This window comes from Zophobas morio, unplaced genomic scaffold (assembly GCF_036711695.1).
Source record: "Zophobas morio isolate AGI-343-1 ecotype UQ-CSIRO unplaced genomic scaffold, CSIRO_AGI_Zmor_V1 ptg000012l, whole genome shotgun sequence".
Lineage (NCBI taxonomy): Eukaryota > Metazoa > Arthropoda > Insecta > Coleoptera > Tenebrionidae > Zophobas > Zophobas morio.
This window is the reverse complement of record NW_026972117.1, coordinates 14,523,853-14,546,506: the sequence shown is the minus strand read 5'-3', so window position 1 is coordinate 14,546,506 and position 22,654 is coordinate 14,523,853. Positions and strand designations below refer to the sequence as shown.

The 22,654-nt window shown below is 35.4% G+C and overlaps 1 protein-coding gene across 5 annotated transcripts in view; it reads left to right on the top strand.

Annotated features, from left to right (window-relative positions):
• Positions 1-22,654, top strand: part of LOC135127835 (puratrophin-1-like) — a 529,067-nt gene that overhangs the window by 433,437 nt on the left and 72,976 nt on the right. For all 5 annotated transcript variants that reach the window (XM_064054474.1, XM_064054478.1, XM_064054476.1 and 2 more), the window contains exon 5: positions 21,286-21,375. In XM_064054474.1, coding sequence (XP_063910544.1) covers positions 21,286-21,375 — 90 coding nt within the window. The remainder of the gene's footprint in view (positions 1-21,285; positions 21,376-22,654) is intronic.

Here is a 22,654-nt window from a genome sequence, read left to right as displayed (position 1 = left end):
GCGCGGATACAGGATTTCGTTGGGGGGGGGGGGGGGGGGGGGGGGGGGCAATTTTTGTGAGATTTTACCTATCTCCCAGAAATTCGTTCTAAACATAAAATTTTAACTAGTGTACTCTTTTTCACATAACATGGGTGACATTTATTATTATTATTATTATTATTATTATTTTGGTGCGATCGGGCAGAGGCACTGCCTGTTATGCCCGCGCTAATCAAGTGATTGGTGGCTAGAATGATAAAATCTGGAAGAGAAGGAATTTCTTAAACATTGTAGGCGTCATATTTGCGTTTGAAACTGGAAATTGAATCACACATTACAATGTCGGAGGGTAGAGAATTCCATGAATCGAAAATTCTGTTTACGATAAAATGTTGTCTAACGGTGGTCTGAAATTTATCTTTGGACAGTTTTAGGCAGTGTCCTCTAGTTCTACTGTTATGTGCTAATGGAAACAGGTGTTTAATAGGAGACTGAGGAGCTTTTAAGGCTTGAAACGTAACAATTAGATCTCCTCTCTTACGACGATCAGAGAGCGTTGGAAGCTGCATCATTGATAATCTGTCCTTGTATTTTGGACGAGTACGTCCAAACGGGATTCTTGATGCTTTTCTTTGCACTGACTCGAGCAGCAGCACATCCTTTTGGAATATAGGAGCCCAGACACTATTAGCAAACTCGAGGATGGGTCTAATATAGGTCCTATAAAATTTACTGACGACGCTAAAGTGACTTTTTGCAAATACTTTACTAAGAAGAAACACCAGTGAATTTGCCTTTTTTACAACACGCTGAACATGCTCAGACCAAGATAGGCAAGAAGTCAAGAACACCCCTAAATCCGATAGTGATTCCGATTTTGTTAACTTGGAATTATCAATGGTATACGTATGTTGCGGGTTATTTTTACCAATATATAGAACCGAACATTTACATACGTTTAGAGGTAATAACCAGACAGAGCACCATTCGCCGATAGCTGACAAGTCGCTTTTCAAGATAGACTGATTGTTGCTGGTGTTGTATATCTTTATATCATCAGCATACATGGCGAAAGGTGATTGAATGATAACTTTTAAATCAGCAGTGTATGCTGTGAATAATAGTGGACCTAAAATCGATCCTTGAGGTACACCACTCAGGACCGGTCTATGCTCACTTAGGCCGTCACCAACCCTCACTCTAAACGTACGATCAGACAAAAAGGCGCCAATCCAATGAAGTAGATTCCCTGCTATTCCAAGATTTTCAAGCTTGGCTAAAAGCCGGCGTTTGGGAACCCTATCGAAAGCTTTGGAATAATCCAAATAAACAACATCAACTGGAACTCCAGAATCATAATGCCGGGTCCAGTTTGAGAGACAGCAAAGGAGATTCGAAATTGTGGACTTGCCGGGAAGAAAACCGTGCTGTTCTTCCGGAATAAGATGTTGATCCAATAGGAACTTAATGAGAGTTTCGTAGATTATAGACTCCATGGTTTTAACAACGAGGGAGGTCAGACTAATGGGCCGATAATTACAGGGATTGAACTTATCTCCCTTCTTAAAGATAGGTCTCACGATTGCTGTCTTCCAATCAAAAGGTAAGATGCCTGAAGTAAATGATTGTTTCATTAAGAGACTCAGAGGCAGAGAAAGACATTCGGCACAGTGGGCCAAAACGGAAGCAGTAATTGCGTCCGGCCCAGGGGATTTAGAAAGTTTTAGTTTCTTCAACTTACTACAAATTACATCTTCAGGGAACTCAATACTATCGAGGGAGACATTCGGTTTGGGTATTATTGCACTTGGTAATGTACTGTCAGTTTCAAGAGTGAAAGTTTTAGAAAATGTGTCTGCGAAAATATTTGCAACAGTAGCACAGTCATCGGTGATTTTGTCGTCGTCGTCTCTTAATTGAAGAGTCGACACGGGCCCAGAAAGTTTGTTACGAATATGTCTGTAAAAACGCTTAGTGTCTGTTGAGTCGGCAAGTTGCTTTTCGTATGCGATACGAGCTTCTCTAATTATGACTGAAAGATTATTGGAAAAATTACGATGTGCTTTGTAGTCGTTTTGATTTCCTGATCTCTTAAATGCTCGCCATAGAGCTCTTTTAGTTCTTACCATTTTTAGAATTTTTTTACCAATCCATGGTTTAGTTGAGGATCTTTTGATGCTAATACTAGCGGAGTGTTTACACACGAGGTCGAGCACTGTGGTCTTAAATAATTCCCAGTTATCTGCGACCGAGGAGGTAACGAACAACGACGGCCAGTGAACATCGGTTAAGGCTTTATTTACAGATCTGTAGTCAATAACAGCTCTGGTGTATGTGACTGTTCTTTCCTTCGAAAGCGTGCAAATCTGGAAATTAGCCTTGAGGGTGGAGTGATCTGATTTTCCGACAGGATCAAGGTATTCCAAATGGGCCAGAGAGTTGTCGTCACTAGTGATAATTAAGTCCAATGTCGAAGGGTTTTGATTTATCCTGTACCGGGTGGGTTGCGTTACCAACTGACTTAAGTGACTATTCAATAACAGGTCGACTAATAATTGAGAAGATGAAGCACAAGACTGAGAGGCGTTTAAGGGCCACTTTATATCAGGCATATTGAAATCACCAAAAATAAAAAGATGTTGATAAACGTCAGTCATCTCTGAGATGCACTGAAAAAGGGAGTGGTCATCTTCGATGATGGACGTAGGTGGCCGGTAAATGCAACCTAATAGAAACGTCAACCTCGTATTTGTTATCTTCAGAAATATGGAGTCAATGTTACCCGTGTCGACTGTAATGGGAATAACTGCAAAGTTCGCGCAGATGTGATCAGAGATATAAACACAAACACCTCCACCTTTGTTGTTGTGACGATCTTTTCTAAAAACTGCGTATCCATCTAAGGAAATCGGCGGGTCAGTCACTAAAGGGGTTAACCAGGTTTCTGAAATTAGTACAAATGATGGTTTCAGTTCACTGACTAGGGTGCATAATTCGTCATATTTCGCAAGTAATGACGCAAGGTTAGTGTAAATAATAGGATGAGTAAAATAGTGTGCATTAGCAGACGCCATTTTTATTAAAAAGATTAGGTATACAATAGTGGAAAGCCAGTACATTTACTTGGAGGAATGACTTAAGTCAACCTCCATGCCGAGCTCACGAGTGACTGAAGTTAAGTCAATCAAATTAAGGTTATCTGGATTGTAAGCTTTCTTAATTTTTCTAAGTATTTTTCGACATCTGTTTTTCATACTTTTGTTATTCACAATCGGGTACACGTCATACAATAAATTCATAACTCCTTGAATATCATTTGTGTATTCACGTAAAAGACTAAGAATATCATTAACACCTGATGCTTTATCCAAGAACCCGACCACTTGATCGAAGTTCAGTGGATACTGCTCAGTGTTGTTCAGTAAGTCTTGGGCAGGTAAAAGCAAATCAAGAGTCGGAGTTAAACTATCGCAGGAGTCACTCGTTTTTTTCTTTTTTAAAGTATTATTTATTTTACTGGAAGTATCACCAGAGAGATCCAGAGGTGAAATTTCGGGAGAACTGACGTCGTCGTCAATCTGCCTTTTTCTAGGGGTCTCTTCAATGCTTACTGTAGGATTAGGGTCCTGATTTGATGAAGTAACATTAGGACATTCGTTAGCATAATGGCCAGTCGATTTGCATTTGTAGCAAACGTCATCATATGTCAAAAAAACCCGGTAATTCGTATCATCATATTTTAACACTAGAGAATCAGGAAGAATAATGCTGTCGTCAGGTTGAACATACATGTATCTACGAAAACTGAGTATATGGGCATATTGTTCGTCTTTAATGCCCGCTCTCATAAAAGACATAGGTGACACAGGGACAAGTCCGAGGGATTTAATTCTGTTCTCAAAAATAACATGAGGAATAGATGGGCAGACGTTTGATAAAATTAATCGGCGAGCTGGGTTTAATAAACGACGTATACCGACGTCAACGTCTTTAACTTTAATACAGGGATGCACCGTGACAAGGTCATCAACCAAAGACTTCGAAGTAAGGTAAATACAAATACGATTTTTTGAGATTCTAGATGCAAACAAGATATTTTTAGGTGTCACAACATTACCTATTGCAACAATGTAATCCTGCAAATTCAAAGTATCAACAGCGGTGATAACTACCGCTTGTTCTTTAGTAGGGAAATTATTAGCCATCATGAACAGTGGCTAAAACTAAATAATGTGTACCCCCCAAAGGGGGACAAGGCGTAGCAAGGTACGGCAACACGCCAGCGCCTTGGTTGCTCGCCTCGTGCCTATCGAAAGAAAATTTTATCGCCAATGGACAAAAAGAGCACTGATAAGCAAATACTCGAATGTGACAACTAAATCAAATCGTAAATCCTTAGGAATATAGCAACCAACGGACTATTCCTGGTAAAAACCGGGACAACCAATGCTCTCACAAACCGATCACTAACCAGTGATTTTTCCCGATTAAAAATCAGAACAGACTCACCAAATTAGAGGTCAGACACAGAGCACAGGAAAGTGCGTGCACTTACATTCCCCACCACTTGATTGTCATCTGGTTGTTTTCGTTACACGTATAGTGTATAGTAGAACCTCGATAATCCGAATTAATTGGGAAAAAGGTCTGTTCGGATTAACGATTTGTTCGGATCAGCGATTTTCCCAAAAGTCTGAGAGGAAATTGAATAACAACTTCATACACAGTTGAAAGCAAACTTCAAGAAATAAACCTTAATTTTATTAAACAAAATTAAAGAATTCTTAAGCAATAATGGATAATAGATACATTCTAAAAAAATATTACTCCGTGACCATAAACACGTTATCTTTTGGGAATCAACACGCCGGGATCTATACCCTGAATTTTTTCACAATTTTTAGACGAATTTTTCAAAAATGAAATTTTCCATTATGTATTCTCGACGATTTTCGAAATTTAACTACCTAAATACCTTTTCTTGTAGATTTCGGGCCTCATTTCTTCGATAACTTCAACATTTTTTCCAGAATTAGTTAATTAATTCAGGGCATTGAAATATGGCAATTTTTAAAAATTTCAAAATATTCCATACAACATATGTAGAAAGATCTTGCGTCATTTTTGCAAGTAGGTGCGTGTTTCCAAGTTCAGTTCGGATTGCAGAGTTTTTGTTCGGATTAAAGAAGCATCGACTTCAAATAGCCTCTGTTCGGATTACTGGATGTTCGGATAATCGTGAATTCGGATTATAGAGGTTGTAGGTACTGTATTTACAAAATGAAATGCGATTTCAAAATTTTGAAATTGGTCAAATGTTTTTCCAAACAATTAAGCAGCTAAAAGAAAGAAAATATAATGCGGCTAACATAAAATACAAGGCGAAGATACCAAAAGCTTGGAATTCAGTACTAATGTTACCGACATGTTAAAAAGAGGACAAGAGAGGGGCTTCAGTTTTTCTTATTTTTGATATTTTTCACAATGTTTCTATTTTACAATTTTTTAATTAGCAATTTTTCAAATTTTCAACTTTAAAATATTTTCGAACTTATTAAATTTAGTAGAAATCAAAATAGGTTGATTTTGGTCCACACGTGGTCACAAGAATTAATGGTATATGTAAGAATGGATCAACATTTAAAGTTAATTTTAAGCGCTATGGAAGATTTTTTTTTATTTTGATTGAGAATGACAACTTAGGGCAAATCATCCAGAACTTTAGATATCCTTTGTAAACAAATTATAAAAGACACTCAATAATGTGGGTTTAGGGGGGGAAGAGGCACACAAGACCTAATATTTGTGATCGAGCAAGCCAGCGAAAAATTTATTAACAAGAACAAGGAGATATATGGAAAACCTTAGAAAAAATACAAATGGATAAAAGGACAATAAAAAGAATGTACAAGAAAACATAGTAAGAATCAAAACAATTTAAAACAAATATGGGAGTGAAACAGGGATGCGTGATGAGTCTACTCCTATAACACTAGTTTACAAGGTTTTATATCCAAAGACAAAAATAGCTGAATCTAAAGGATTTGGGCTCGGGAAATTCAAATCTGAAAGCAGAAAAAATCTATCATGTCAGGTTTTTGAGATATTTATATAAACATACCCCGTATTTCTTTTCTTTTATACAACTCTTGTAACGTTTTTATTTTTAAATATATATGAACATATAGTTCTTTGAGCAAATTTGTATCATTTTAAAAGATCATTTACGTAAATAAATAACATGAGTGTCAATTTTTCAAGCTACTAGATTGTCATCAATGTTTTATTTAAAATTTTTCAAGTATTGATTTTAGAATAATTAGTTGCTTTTGATTTTTCTACGGAAAGTGATAATAAAAATATGAGGTTGGCTTCACAAAGATCTTTTAAAATGATACAAATTTGTTCAAAGAAATACAGGTTTATCTTTAAGAATAAAGAAGTTACAGGGGTTGTATCAAATAAAAGCAACACCCAGTATATATTATAAACATTATTACTGAAAATTAAAAATTATAAACAGTAGCTTTTCTTTTATTGACAGTACTGACAGTTTCCCTTATAATAGACCAACAGTAACACATTTTCGTCCCAAAATCCTTGATACCTTCTTTCTAAGCATATTTGAACAGGTCTTGCTTTAGGTACTATAATTTTACCATAGACGTAACAAAACTGATTTGCACTTACTTTGCACGATCTCGAAGACATTTTTTATGTGACAATGGTGTATTAACATGAATCAGTTTGACACTAACGTGAAGGTAAGAGCAAAGTTCATTATTTTTGATTTATGAAAAAACCTGACGTGGTAAGGATAATCCGTTTTTGGATTTGTTATTAGTAAGTAATTTAGAAGTAAAAAATATTTTTTTTATTTTTGGATACGAAAAAAAGTTTAAATTTGTAAACTAGTGTAATCAACAGTATTGAATGAAGCAATAAAGGAAGCCAAAAAATACTGTTTCTAACTAAAATTTGATGGTTTCGTTGCTCTTTCCGAGCCCGTAGGGTTCCTGATTTGCTTAAAACTACAAGAAAACACTTCAAAAGTGACGTTTCTGAAGAATTTTAACAATTTTCTTGTATCTACGAACGCCAGAATGCATAAAATTGACCCAAACGTCTCCTTTTCCTAATCTGAGACGATTCAGCATGCTCTAAGTGGGTTTCGTCGCTCAGAATCATCAAAAAATGTTGAAATATAGCTCAGATTTAATAAAAATCGACAAAAATACTGTTTCTAGCTAAAATTTGATGGTTTCGTTACTCTTTCCGAGCCCGTAGGGTTTCTGAGTGGCTTAAAACTACAAGAAAACACTTCAAAAGTGACGTTTCTGAAGAATTTTAACAATTTTCTTGTATCTACGAACGCCAGAATGCATAAAATTGACCCAAACGTCTCCTTTTCCTAATCTGAGACGATTCTGCATGCTCTAAGTGTGTTTCGTCGCTCAGAATCATCAAAAAATGTTGAAATATGGTTCAGATTTAATAAAAATCGACAAAAATACTGCTGATGGAATGTAATTTAGAAATCTTGGACATGACGATATTTAAAATATATACGAAAATAAACTTCGAAAAACCAGAATTATGATAATCTTAGAGAAGAAGAAAATGTATATCATAAAACTCAGATAGTTGCAAATATTTGGGACCAATAATACAAAGCAACGGAAACATTATTATTATTATTATTATTATTAATACAAAAATAAGGATCGAGGTAAAACCTATGCATCCAAATAGAAATAAGAGACAATTTCAATAACAAAAGAAAAAAAAAAGCTGATCAAGAAATAAATGAAAGAATAAAGAAAACAGGAAAAATGTATCACAACATGAGAAAAATATTCCTTTGAAAAAAGAAAAAACGAAAGAAATAAAAATACAAATAATAGAAAAACGTATTAAGACTAACTTTAAGGCAAACATGGACTAAAACAAAAAAATTCAAAGCCATGTTAATACAAATGAAGACTCCTTTTTTCTTTAGTAGGTATTTCGACTAGTCCTTTGTTCCAATGTTTTCTTGATCTTCTGTTGTGGTTCTGTCTTTTCTATTTCACTTTTCCCTTTTAATCTGTGTCTATTGACCTTCGTCATTATTGTATCAATTTTAGCGACACTTTGTATTTTCTCTAAAATTTTCATTTTAGATGCTTCGAACTTGTTTTTTTTGCTGTCTGTATTTTTACTTCTGTATTTTTTGTTTTTCCCTTTTATCGAAAAACATTGTGTATAGCATTTTATATAGGTTTGACACTTTTTACATATATAGCTATTTATTTCTTCATCTATTTTTCACGGCCCCTTGACAACACATGTTTTAGATGATTTATTCCTTGTATGTTTTATTTTTGGATGTTTATTCCTATTTTTCGGTTTTGTGTGTTATAACTACGATTGCGGTTTTCTTTAAATTTTGTTTCATAGCACATCTTTCCATCTTTCGATTTTCCGCTGGAACTCTCTTTTGTTTGGGAATAGGCGTATGTGAACTCATTTAATAGGGCCCTGTTGTAGATTTGTGTGTCCTAGATGGATTCCTTTTTTACTTTCATTTACTTTTTTCAATATTTCGTCTCTTATTATTATCATCAAATAGTAGTGGGCTTAGAATGCTTCCTTGCGTGACCCCTCTGGTTGTTTTTCAATTCTTGTTCTTATTATACATAAACCGTTCCGTCTTGCCTTTTAGCGACTTACGCAACAATATTTCAATCCCTATCCTAGTAGAACTAGGAGCAAATGTGAAACCAAAGCGACAACATAATTATATCGCGCCATGTAAGTCAATCTTCCCTTTTCCATTAATCTTCCGTTTACATCCGAAAGAAGCCACATACCGTTCCGAGTGCTCCCACTGCTGTTTTTGATCAATGATCGCCATCCACAACGGATCCCGTTATCCGGCGTCATATTTATGCATTCAATATTCAATAAACAGCGATTTTATTAACCCGATCGAGTCGAAAGGCGCTCACGTAGGTTTGATTTGTTAAGTTAATTGCACGAAAAGAGCGACTGCAACACTCGCATGCAACAACAATCATACATAAACATTACGGCACAAGTGAAACCGTAAATTCCGTACTCCGGGACGTCCCACACGCTGCGAGAAAATCTTTAATTATATCGTCGAACGTAATTGCACTTCATGACAGGAAAATTATTCTAAACGGCCGTTCTCTCTCCTCCGATAAACCCGCCGAGATTAATCTGAATACGTCAAAGTGGAGTCCGTTAGCGCGAAGAATTATGGCGCGAGAAAGCACAAATTACTCGCGCTGATAGTGGAAGAGCTTTCGATGGTTGTGCACGAGGTTTGAGGCAGAACGCCGTTTTTTCGACGGAGTGAAATCGAAAGTAGGAGGCGAAGTCTTGCAGGAATGCTCAAAATCGAACGCAAATATTGGCTTTGATGTTGTGGGTTTGTCGAGAGCGAGGAGATGATGCGGATATTTGTGTTGGAGGGTCGTTGGGAAGTGTCTACCGAAGAAATGAGTCAATATTTCGTTATAGAGAAGAAAGTTTGTCATCGAGAATAGTAGAAAAATGTTGTAAAGTGGCATTTTAAAAATCGGTCATTTAAGGGCTTTTTTCAGGTCATAATGAAGTACAGTGCTAATTTACAACGTTAAAACAACCTCTGTCGTTCCGTTTTGCAAAAGTAAAATAATATGGTTTAATAAAATTAAAATATGACGAGGAGTGCAGAATACTTTTATAAAAATGCATAAAAAACTAAATAGAAAGATTTAAATTAGACTTATTTTGTTCACCTTGTGCTTCACTTTAAAAAAAATTTGAAACTGAATATAAATTTCACGGTTTTCTGGGAGGATAATCTTCCATAAAGGATAAAAAGGCCTTAAATTTGTCAAGTTGGCAATATGATTGCATGTGTTGTCTAGTGTCGAAGATATTTTTTCAATTTTGATTATGTTTCATAGTTTTAAAACGTTAAGGTTAAGATTTTCAGCAGTTTTTGGATATAGGTTCTTAGAAAAATTGTTAAACCTGTTTTTCAAGTCAGGTCCATTTGGTTTGCTTCAGCTAGTGAAAGTGTGCTAAAATTTTAAAAAGCGTACAATTTGAAACATTTTTTGAGAGAAAAATCTTAATTACTTAGATGGTCACGTGCTGGACAACGAAATCGAGTCGGTATTGTTAATTTCCCGAACGTAAGCTAAGAAAGTATTGTAATTCGCCCATCCGGTGAATCGCAATTTTCATGTTTTCGCAACGTTTCATGACCCCTACAGTATGAAAAAGTAGGTCTCCCGATTTTGTCTATCTGTCGTCTGTCGTACCGGACCGATTAGTGTAAAATTTTATATGAAGATCTGTTAGGAAATTTGTCTTATCATTCCCACCAACAACTTAATGGCGTCACCTCAAAATTTTGTGTGGCAAATGTTGTTTAAATTTTATAAAATAACGTGTTCCTCCATGAATCCGGGTTGATTTTTTCAGATTGTATATTTAATAACAAGCTTTGATACTAACAAAAGTAGAACGTTATCAATCGGCCGTACAGCTTTTTTTCTGAAACATTGACTTGGTTTGATTGTACTTCAGGGCCAAAGGAAGTTCCGTCTAATAGTAATAACATAAGACGATTTTTTTTTACATTCTGTCATCCGAAACGACAATGTCAATTCGTCATTATCTTGCAATTACGAAGTTATACCTAGTCGTATTCAAAACGTTTAAAAACATTCGCCTTCACGTTTAAAAAATAAGTTCGAAAATCTAATAAAACACTCCAACCCCCTTCTCGACCTAAGATTGTGCTTGGCAGACCTTACATAATCCTCGCTGCCTCCCCCGGTTATCCCAAGGGACGCAATTCCTTCTATGACGAGCGAATTGCTCAGCTAGCCGCAATTCAACTCTACCCGAGACGAGAGGATTAAGGGGTTTAAGAGGAGTCGCTATGTTTGGCTCTTATTTTTACATCGCGTATTTTAAAAAATCAATATGTCAGTTATTTATGGAAATTTTGGAAAGGGGTTGTCACCACTGTTTTCAGCTTGCAAAAAATAAAAGTTAGCAACTTCTATGACACAAGCTTTTTTACTGTACTGTGTATCGTTTCTAACAAAACAAATCTACCTTATATCTAGTATGATTTTTGGAGTTTTGTAAGCTGAAAACAGCGTTGAAAACTGTGTTCTGAAATTTCCTTTAATAATTGAAATACATATTGATTTTTAAAAATACGTTATGCAAAAATTTCGCTAAAATTAAAAGAAAAATATGATCACAAAATTGACCTTACGTTATGTAAAAAAAGTTATAGACAACATATATTTAGAATTTCAAAACCGTAGGGCTGTTAATAACGGAGATATTACATTCTGAAAATAGACCGAAAATCCCACTCAGAAAAAGTACCGACTGGCCTTAAGATTTACATACGCTTATGGTCACTCCCGCGATTACGCCGAGTGACGCAGTGCCTTCTACGTCGAGCGGATCATACAAATAGCCGCAATTCCGCTCCACCCGAAACGCGATGATTAAGAGGATTAAGGGGGCTTAGGAAGGCTTACGAATTGCACTTACGGTTATTGCTGTGATTACGTCGATTGACGTAATTCGTTCTATGACGAGCGGATCACGTAGAGAGCCGCAATTTCTTTTACCCTTCATCGGGACACTGAGGTTGATACAATTTATAACAATACATTGCTTGTCCAACCTCAACGAGGGGCTCGAAATATCACCACCTCCACAACCGGAATTTTAAAATAAATGAAGCCGAAAATAAATTCTGGAAATCGAATAAGCCAACAAAAGATTTTTCTAGATACTTAATTTTCGAAAGTACTCAAAAAATGATCACAATTTTCACCTTTTTTGGGCGCTTTCAAAAATTGTTGAATTACCCCCATTACGAAATTTTTTACCTTTTTCGATTACCTAACGAGATTTTTTTGTTGATTTCGTCTTGCTAAACTTATTTTCGGATTCATTTCATTGCTTTTGTAGAATCACCAAAATGAAATGTGGCCATATTTAGGATAGGTACTTAATTTAAAAATGTTATTTTGAAATCGATTATGTGGAAAATGTTGCTCTGGGACATTATCATAGATGTCGAAATCTATATCATAGAATTTTTTGTGGATTTTTAGGCAATTGTGCCAATAAATTGCGAATTTTTTCAACAGCAAAAGTAAGTCTAAATAATAAAAAAGTCGACACAAACACAGACAGACGGAAACGGGAGACCTATTTTTTCCATTCTCTAGAGATCATTAAACGTCGAGAAATTATGAAATACACCGTTTGTCACATAGACCCTATTGCAATATTTACTAAGCTTACGCTCGGATAGTAATAAGGAAACATAGTTCATATTAGTACATAATTTTAAAATAATGAATGAACAAAAATCATCCCCTAGATGACGTTGAACGATCAGCTTTTGAACTATACAATTCAATGTGTTAAAAAAAAAGTATCACACTCGTGGCGAAATATTACACACACATTTTTGTAAAGTAATTGTGATTAAAATCAAGGCTGATTGATAAACCACAAATAGAGGAGTATATTGTTTTATAACGTATAAAGAAAAATTATTATTAAAAAATTGATTTTACGTCATTTAACTGTTGGTGGGGATGATTAGACAAATTTTGCTTAGCGCTGTACCATCTCATCATCGTCAGATGGACCCAATTTTTTAAATAAATATTTCGAAAATTGTATAAAAATGTTCTAACAAATTAGTTTTTTTCTCAATTTTATTTGCTGAATTTGAGCTTTGACGTAACAAATTTTTTTGTTGATTTTATATTATACATTGACTTTTCCATATCTCTACCTATGATAATCGTATTTTCAATTGTTTTCTAGATAACGTAGTGTTAAAAGTGGCATTCAAAAATCTAATAAACATACATTAGGTACTTCATTAAAAAAAACGCATTAATGACGTCATAAAAAGACAAAATAAACAAATATCACCAAAAAGAGCACGATTAAGAAAATCAGTGTGCTGGTTCCAAGGTTTTCCAAAATATTATTAATTTTTAAATTATTAATTTTTTTCCTAATAATGCTGTTGAAACTCAAATTTTGGTTTACATTTAAATGCCCAAATTGTATTTTGTTCAAAACTCAAGTTTTATTTTATCTCTTACTTACAAAAGATCAGTGAAATGTTATTGTTCATTTAGACAACAATGCTCGAACAACTTCCCTGCCAAAGACCCTCGTCAATCTGTAACAGATGACGCGTGGCGCTTTGAAATTTAGATGAAATTCTGGATTATATTTACCAAAATAATTCTTCGGCTAAAATTCACCTCACTGTTGAGATAATATTACTTTTTAAAATGTTTTAAGTCTGCTACATTATGTATGTGTGTACATACAAAAACAAAGAACAAATTAATATTCTGTAAGGTCTGCGATCCTCACAAACAAGATTAAAACGTAAAATTAGATGAAAAGGTAACAGTAATTTTGTAATTTGATTTCTTTCACTCGTTTCATTGCGATAATTGTGTGGTGCCAGTTTTAACTGAGTTTATTTTCGAGGAGACCACTTGTGAGAAAAACGCTAAATTCTTTGGTAAGTTTCATCCAGTTTTTTTTCTATTGTTGCGAAAAACGATTTTCACCAAATGTCTTGTCCAAAAATCGATCATCTTTACACTCTCTCTGCAACACTGAAATTATCCTCCACACAATTGCAATTCCTCCTCACCCAATCCGCCACAAGGAGCTTTATTAAACCCATTCAATAGAGCATTAGCTTTTTTACGAAGCCTTCCAGCAAGCCAGATCCGAATCTAAAATCTCGTTCCATTGCGAACTTTTATAGTCTCGTTGAACTCAAAAGCGAACCACATCGACACATAGTCACATCGCGCATCGACACCGCTTCCTGCCACTCCAGTTTTACGAAGCACACTTCTGAAAGCAGAAATGACAGCCGACCTCCGACTGAACCCGCAATTACTCGCTATTTTCAGCATTCTCTGTACGTTCACCGCGGATTTTTTCTGTCATCCGACGTAAATTATCGGTGAGTGTATAGAATTTCAGTTTCGAGATGAGTACCTTACACTTAACACCTTCACTTATACTGTCGTATTTAATATTTGACAGGTGCATTCGCACGCGAAGCTCCGGATGGCGTTGATTAATCCCACAAATATAATAACGCGGATAGGAAAGAATGTAGATGTGAAAACATGCAATTGTGCAATTAGCCGGTTGTTTATCTGTTTATTAGTCGAGTACCGGTGGAAGAAGTTTATTACTGGAGATATCAATGCGTGAAATATTGCCTGGTTGCAAAATTTTAGCTTGTTGTGGCGCATTCAAAGGCTTTCACAGGAGAGGTGAGCAAAAATCGCTTCAGACCATCGCAATGTGGCTAAAGCTGTGATCCTTGGCGATCTTTGGTCGAATTTTTCCCTCTGCTTGCATTCTGTAGAGGGGTTTCGACGACTTTCTTCTCCTTCAGCACACCTGAAGGTTGGTGCCCTCTAGATTCGTAAATATATACTCCGTTTACCGAACAGATGGAGTTCAATTATATAGAAAAAGTACTGATAATTTTTATCAGAATGTCGCAGTGTGGTGGATTTCCAGCCGACCTTCCGTCGATTTTCGCCCATAATTCAGCATTTCATCGCCAGATTCCCGCTTAACTGTGTCACATTATTTCGCCACTGCGATCCACTATCAGTAATAAATCATCGTACCATAGATCTGTTGTGAATCTCGGCCATAACTGTATCCGTCCAAATACGGAGTTATCGTGTCGCATCTGTTAATCTTTAGCCCGGAGACCCGCGTACGACTTAATTTAATTAAAAACCTCCGTAAAAGTTCAATTAAAATGATTTATGTGCATGTGCAGGCTTTAACAACAATATTCTACAACAGGCATAATTCCATGAGGTTGCAGTGCTAAGATTTATGTCGACGTGATCTTTGCGCAACACAAATGAATTATTCATGCGATGGAACACCCGATAGATATCTATTATCGATTTGGTATTTTACTATTAAGCCCCCGATGGAGATGACAATAAGTGAATGCCGAACGTTTGCGAGCAAAATCAAACATTTATTCAATCGAAATCCTAAGAAAACATCGCGTAATGGCGACGGCTGCACCCAACGTGGGAACTGCTCGACGATTTCCGTCCATTGGGTTTGGCGGCGATTGTTTGGAAGTTGTGACTTTTGTGGGGAAATGGAGGGTGGGTCGGCTAAATTATTCCCGCTTTGGTTTGGTCGGTCGAAGTCTGCATTGTAATTTAAGTAGGGCCGGTTCAAGTTTTATGATTTTTTGTTGGTCTACAGTAGTACCAGAGGTACTATTAGCAACAATGGGACAATCAATTTTGACTCAAAAGTTTTGTTGTAAATTATTGTGTTAATTTTTTCCGTGTGCTGAAGTTCTGTTAATTATAATTTTCTGTGCAACTTTTTAAAAATGCGTGATGTAACTAAAAGGACAGTTCTTCTTAATATTTATGCAAATTTTTCGTATAAAAAGTTTAAATATTTGTCCGAAGAAATAAAGACTTATATACGTACATTCACAGATGGTTTTGATCAATATTTTGGATATGTATTATGTAAAGAGCGTTTCTTATTTTTTGCTCGTAATTAAACAAAAGTTGAAACTTTTTTTTGCGTTTGTCATTGAATTCTAAATTTTTTTTAACCAAATCATTACTATGCGACACGGAAAATAAAAAAAAAAATATGTTCAGCAAGAAAAAACAAAAATAACGGAAAAATGTTATTACATCAGTAATGGAAAAATTAAAAGTAAAAAAAATCATTCAAAACAAAACCTGATAAAACACAATTTTGTTTATAGAGAGAAAAATGTGGGTAAAGGTATACATGATCGTTTTCCGGGTTGGAACCGTCTTAATTGAGTTTTTGGGCTCAACGTTTCGTACACTTTCTTCAGGGGAGGGTTAAGGATAAGATAACGTTAATAACGTTGAGCCCAAAAACTCAATTAACACGGTTTCAACCCAGAAAACGATCATGTATTGATTCCGACCGTGGAAGCCTCTGAAATTATTTCCAAAACCTTTACGTGTTTAGTTACTTCAATTTTTTATATGTCAGTTTTAACTTCAACTTAATTATCTTATGTATAATTTAAAGATGTCATTTGTTTTTTAATTTTTTACTTACCTTGAAATCAAAATTTTAGCATACTACTTTATTCCCAATAGAGAACATTTTAAATTTCTTTAAAGTCGAAAAAAATATATAATGTCTTTGTTCTTACACTTCACATTGCTTGTAATGTCCTTCTTTCAAACCAAGATTTGTTTCTTAACTTTTGTTTAGGCAAAAAGTTGATGTAAGTAAGTCGAGCATGTCCAGCTTCTTCGTAAAGATATAACATTTGATTTTTCGAAATTTGATTTATATTATGTCCTGCAAGTTAAAAAAATATAGAAAATACCATTCACAGTGTAAGAAAAAAAAAGACCCATGTGGACATCGAACCTTCGTGTTAATTAGCACTACGCTTTTTTTCTTTTAATCTGAAGACCAACAATTCCGATTTTTCTTTTGAAATGTTTGGGTTGAGTATTTGACTCATTTTCATTGACAAAAGGGAGTACTTCTAGAAATTTCTGCAAAATCACTGTCTCTAACGCTTGTATTTAATTCTTTTGTGATAATCACCCCAACTCATTTGATGTTTCTCGTTCTTAAATTATCCTCCGATTTTCCCTCTCCTTTTCTTTTTCGAATTTCCATTGTCTGTTTCGCTTTCCTGGACCATTTCGAAATTTTTTTTCTCAGATTCGACCATTCCGGTTTCCCCTTGTCAGGTCCACCGTTCCGGTTTCCCCTTTTCGACTTTCCTTATCGAATTTTCGTTCTCGACTCTCTTTCTCAAATTCTCCTTTTCTACTCTGTTTCTTGAATTCTTTTTCGCGAATTCTTTATTTTGGCTCTCCTCGGCATTCTGTATCTTAGATTCTCCTCTTTTGACTGATCTTCTCGGGATTCCTCTTCTCTAGACTTATCTTTTCGGGATTCTCCTCAGGATTCTTGCTGGCTGCCTCCTGCCGATTTCCTTTATTGAATTCCTTTTTTTCACGATTCCTCCTTGGGATAGACTTTCTCGGGTTCTCTTTCTCTGGATTTTACTTCTCCGGCATCTTCTCAGGTTCACCATTCCGGTTCCTCCTCGACTACCCTTTCTCGTATGTTCTTCCTCCTCAGACATTCCTTTTTGAATTACCTTTCCGGAGATTCCCTTCCTCGGAATTCTCCTTCCGGAAATGCTCTTTCTCAGAATTCTCTTTTTCCAGTGCTATGTCTTGGATTTTCATTTTTTGGCTCTTCTTCTCGGATGGTTCTTCTCTGATTCTCTTTATCGGATTTCTCTTGTCGGTGTACCCTTGTCGGATTCTTCTTGTTGGATTCCCCTTGTCCGATTCCACTCCTAGAATTGCGCTTCCTCAGATTCTTCTCGGGTTTCTCCCCCGGTTCTCCTTCTCGGTTTCTCGTTCCAAGATTTTCGTTCTCGCATTCTCCTTTTCAGATTCCCCTTCTTGGCTGCCTTTTCACAATTCCCTTTCTTGAATTCCTTATTTTACGACCCATTTTCACGACTTTTTTTCTTGAATTCTTCTCGGATTATTCTTCTTGAGATAGACTTTCTCGGGATTCCCCTTCTCTAGATTCTCTTTCTCTAGACTCCCCTTCTCGGACGTTTTCTTCTCAGGTTCACTTTTCCGGTTACTCCTTCTCGCCTCCCCTTTCTCGGATTTTCTCGGGATTCTCCTTCTCGACGTTTTCTTTCTCAAATTCTGTATTTTGGATTCTCGTTTTTTTGGTTCTTATTCTGGGACTGTCCTTCTAGGATTTTTTGGATGCTTCTTCTCTGATTCTCTTTGCTGGATTTCCTTCGCTGGATTCCCCTTCTTGGATTTCACTTTCAGGATTATTCAGCTTCTCTGACTCTCCTTTCCAGGTTTCCCGTCTTGGATTCCTTTTTTCAGGATTCTCCCCTGATTCTTCTTGGTTTCTCGTTCCAGGCTTTCATTTCTTGACTTCTTTTTTCATGATTACCGTTTTCGTGATTTTCTTCTCCGATTTATTATCCTTCTTGAGACAAATTTTATCGGGATTCACTTCTCTCTCGGGATTCTCTCTTTGTCAGAATTTTTTCTCGGGATTCCCTCTTTGAGGGCTCCCGTTCTAGGAATTTCCTTTATCGGAATTCCTTTTCTCTGAAACCTTTTCTGATTCCCTTTCTCCGAATTCCCTTTTTCGGGGTTATCGTTATAGGAATTTCCTTTCTCGAAATTCTTTTTGTCGGGATTGACTTTTCCGTTGATTCCCTTTCTCACAATTTCCTTTCTCGGGATTCCTTTTGCTCGGAATTCTTTTTTTTTGGATTCCCTCTGTCGAGAATCTTTTTCTATTGATTCTCTCTCTTCGGATTCCTTTTGTATTGATTTTCGGGGTTCCCGTTCTGGAAATTTTCTTTTTCAGAATTTCTTTTTTAGGGGTTCTCGTCCTAAGAATTCCTTTTCTCGGGATCCTTTTTCTCGCAATTTCCTTTCTTGAGATTCCTTTTGCTCAGAATTCCTTTTCTGGGGATTCCCTTTTTTGGATTCATTCTCTCGGGAATCCTTGTCTGTGGATTCCCTCTGTTCGGATTCTTTTTTTCGAGAATTCCTTTTTCGAAATTCCCCTTTTCTGGATTCCCTTTCTCCGGAATCCTTTTCTATCGATTCCCTCTCTTCGGATTCCCTTTTTCGGGGTTCCCGTTTTAGGAATTTTTTATCGGAATTGCTTTTCTCGGGATTCCCTTCTTCGAGTTTCTCGTTCTGGAAATTCTCTTTCTTGGAATTTCCTTTTTCAGAGTTCCAAATCTAAGAATTTCTTCTCGCGGGATTATTTTTTTCACGATTCTCATTCTTGGGATCCCCTTTTTCGGGATTCGTTTTCTCGGAATTCCCTCTTTCGAGAATCACTTTGTAATGATTCTCTCTTTCGGGCTTCATCTTTCGAGATGCCCGTTCTAGGAATTTTCTTTCCTGGGTTTTTTTCCATCTCATTCTAGGCGGATTCATAAATTATAAGTATATTTTAATAATGTTTATAATCATTAAAAATTTGTACGTTTTTTTAGTTTGGTTCTGAAGATAAATTACAAAAAGTAAACGACAATATTTAAAAAAAAATCAAATATATACTAAACTCACTTGACATACACCTTGTAAAACTTTTATTACTTAAACGGCTTAAGCCAAAGCACCCTTATAAATCAAACTGACTATTGTAAGCTTTATGGACTCGAACCGCAGGGATTATTACTGTACATTGTTGACATAATAGAGCTGTAAAGTTTTACTAGGTATATGTGAACTGAATTAAGTTATAAAAGTTTTACAAGGTGTATGTCAAGTGAGTTTAATATACCTACATTTGAACACCACTTTTGAATGATTACATTTTTTTCTCTGATATCATTAAATTTACTTCAAGAATCTATAGGTATTTTTGTTATAACTACTTTAATTTTTCACGTCTGATTAAATTGTATCTTAAATTTGGTTACATTGTGAGTATAAAAATTTTTACCTAAATTATGTAATACTTCATAACGTCAGAATATCTATTTCGTAAATGCGAGAATCCGTCTTTTTAACATTTGTTTCGAATATAAATTCAAAAAAATATGCCAATTTTAACTAAAAAGAAGTGTTTATTAAAGAACTCAGTAGATGTTTATTCTTTATACGAAGTTTTTTATTTTGAACGTAACTTACAAAAAGGAAGCAGCAACACTTCTCAAAAATTTTGAATATTTGTGTATCATTCCATTTTATGAAGTCAGACATTAATCCTATCTACTTTTTCATGTATCTTAAGCACGATTTTAGCTTTCACAATTTTTTTTTCCAAAGCGTAAGCTAGGAAAATATTGTGATAGGCTCCATATGATGAGTTGCTAATTCCATGTCTTCTCTGCGTTTCATAGCTCCTAGACTATGAGAAAGTAGGTCCCTCGTTCCCGTCTGCATCTTATATGGTGACGCTGTTTTGTAGTGTTTTTATAAACAATTAGGATTTTAATATTTTACAGATTGTTAAAGACAACAGTGGGAGATATTCAAATAAATTGTTCAAAATAATTTAAACAATCCGAAATACGTATAGTTATCTTGATAGAATGACATTCATTTCTAATTGCTTGAAAAAACGACTTCCCCAGCAGAACTAAGCTATGTATGCACTATTATTTTATGAAATCTTTAGAATGTTTTTCAGATAAATATTAATGGCACGTGCTTTTATAAATGCAGAGTCCATGTTCAATGGAATTTAAAAAATGTTCAAAGACAGGAAGTAGTTATCCAAGAAGTCCAGATGTTACAAGAATTTTAAAACGGTTCTTTATTGTTAACACAAGGAACATGCTGTGAAATCTAAAGGAATACTAAAATTTAATTTGGCAGTTATAATTTCCTGTTGATGTCGAGATACAAACACATAATATACAGGATGTTCTATCTCAAGCGATCTATTCTGTTAAAACTAGTTCAAAATTTCTACCAATGTAAGAAATAAATAATATCGTAAAATGGATCGTAGTCAAATTTATAATTTACAAAATATTCTAGATCGTTTACACAACAAGGATCGATGTCTCGCTGTACATAAGTGATTTTCTATCCCCCACACCCCAAAAGAAAATTAACTTACTTGGCTTTAAATTACAAATTTGATCAACTGCTCTCAAACTAGCATCGTCAGCTAGTGTTAATACGTGCTCTAAATCCACAACAACTCTGTTGTTAGAGCACCCTTCATAAACCTGGTGCACCACTCCAACCACCACCACTCCGTTTGCCCCATTTATTTCTTTTAAATTAAATCCCGCAACTCTTTAATCGAATTACAAAAGCAATTAATGTCACAATGAATCATGCAAGCCATTACTCAGACGTACGCTTTATTAAATAATAATTTTCTGTTCGTAGCCCTCTTTGTGAAACGTCAATCACTACTTAAAACACAGCTGTTTAATTTCCAATTGATTGAGTCACCCTGTGTAAACAACACGAGCTCTTATTTTATGTAACTACAGTATATACCCCCAGGACCCCGATGAATTATAGCCGGTAAAAGTTTTATATTGAATGCGATTATTATAAGACGATAAATCATGATCGGTTTAAAGAAAGTGTTGGAACTAGTTGAACACCGCAAAAATCAACGAGGAAGCGAACTATTACTCTAAATGTCGCTTTGTTGCAGGATCTTCGAATCGAAAGGTGGAAATCGCCAGGCCGAAAAGGATAACGGATCTGCCAGATAAGCTTCTCATGTCCGGAATCAATTTGCCAGGTAATTTAGACGTTAATTTTGGCAGGGACCGGTCGGTCTTCACATGTTGAGACATAACTCACAAAAAGTAGTAATTATAGTGCAATTACTTGACCATTAAGGTGTATAAAAGTGAGTTGCACCTGTGGAATTTCTCTTTGGGGCTAGCAGGATTTGAGGACCACACATTGCAGGTATCAAGCGCGAGTAAACGAGATCGTAAACACACTTATCTGAAAGAAAAAGTGTATTACAATTTTTTGCGTTATTACGTTTACTATGTGAAGACCAAGTGCATGAAATATGCAGGAAGTGTTATTGCGTCATGCTCATGATTGTCGTAAGGGCCTAAATTTTAGAATGCAATGTCATGAATCTACAATAATTATATAACATTATACATTAGGTAGAAAGCAATCTAATAAGTGTAAACTCGTTTTGTTTTTGCTTACCGAGCAGTAGCGAATTTGTTTGTTGCAGACGAGGAGTTGACTGCAGTCTTTTGTCGCTGAATATGATTTAGTGATAGTAACGTATTGGTAATGACAAATTATGAAATCAAACGTTTGTTGTGTTAGCGTATTTTGTAACAATGCAGACGGCAGTTAAATTCAAAAGCTTTGTAATCTGTGTGCTGAAACGTATCGACTAATTTAAAAAACAAAGGACATTTTTTTCGCAGTGTTTATTGTTTATTTTGTCTGGTTATCGGTATGCCTACGCTGTGCTTTTTCGCTCCCCTTGTCCAACATTTATCGGCATAAAGCTTACTCGCTTCATATTTTTATAAAAGGTTTTTTGTTTAGCTTATTACATTTTTAAAAAAATACATAACGAACATAATGAATACGACAGAACTTTTGTACAACCAATTTTTTCTTAAATGAACATATTTATATTTTATTGTACGAAAGTCAAAAATGGCAGAATATTTTGTCATTAGCTGATATTTAATAATTATACTACAGTACTTAGTAGAACACATTTTCATTTTCACTTCCAGTTTAGCCGCAAAATCGGGACGAAGTCATTCTTATTTTTTTAACAAAATACCTTGTACATCTTTTCATTTTGATTAAGACAGAGTTTCTCTCGCCTTTGAAGCATAGTAAACAAATCCATTTGCTTAGATAAATTAGAAAATTTGCACCTGCGAATTAATAAAAGACATGGATGCTTTGATAACCAACAAGTGAAGGCACACAAAATTTTACCTAGTAAAATTTTAAGATGACTTCACCAAGTTATTGCTGGGGACGATTAGATTTATTTGATTAGCGTTTTAACGTCTACACGATAT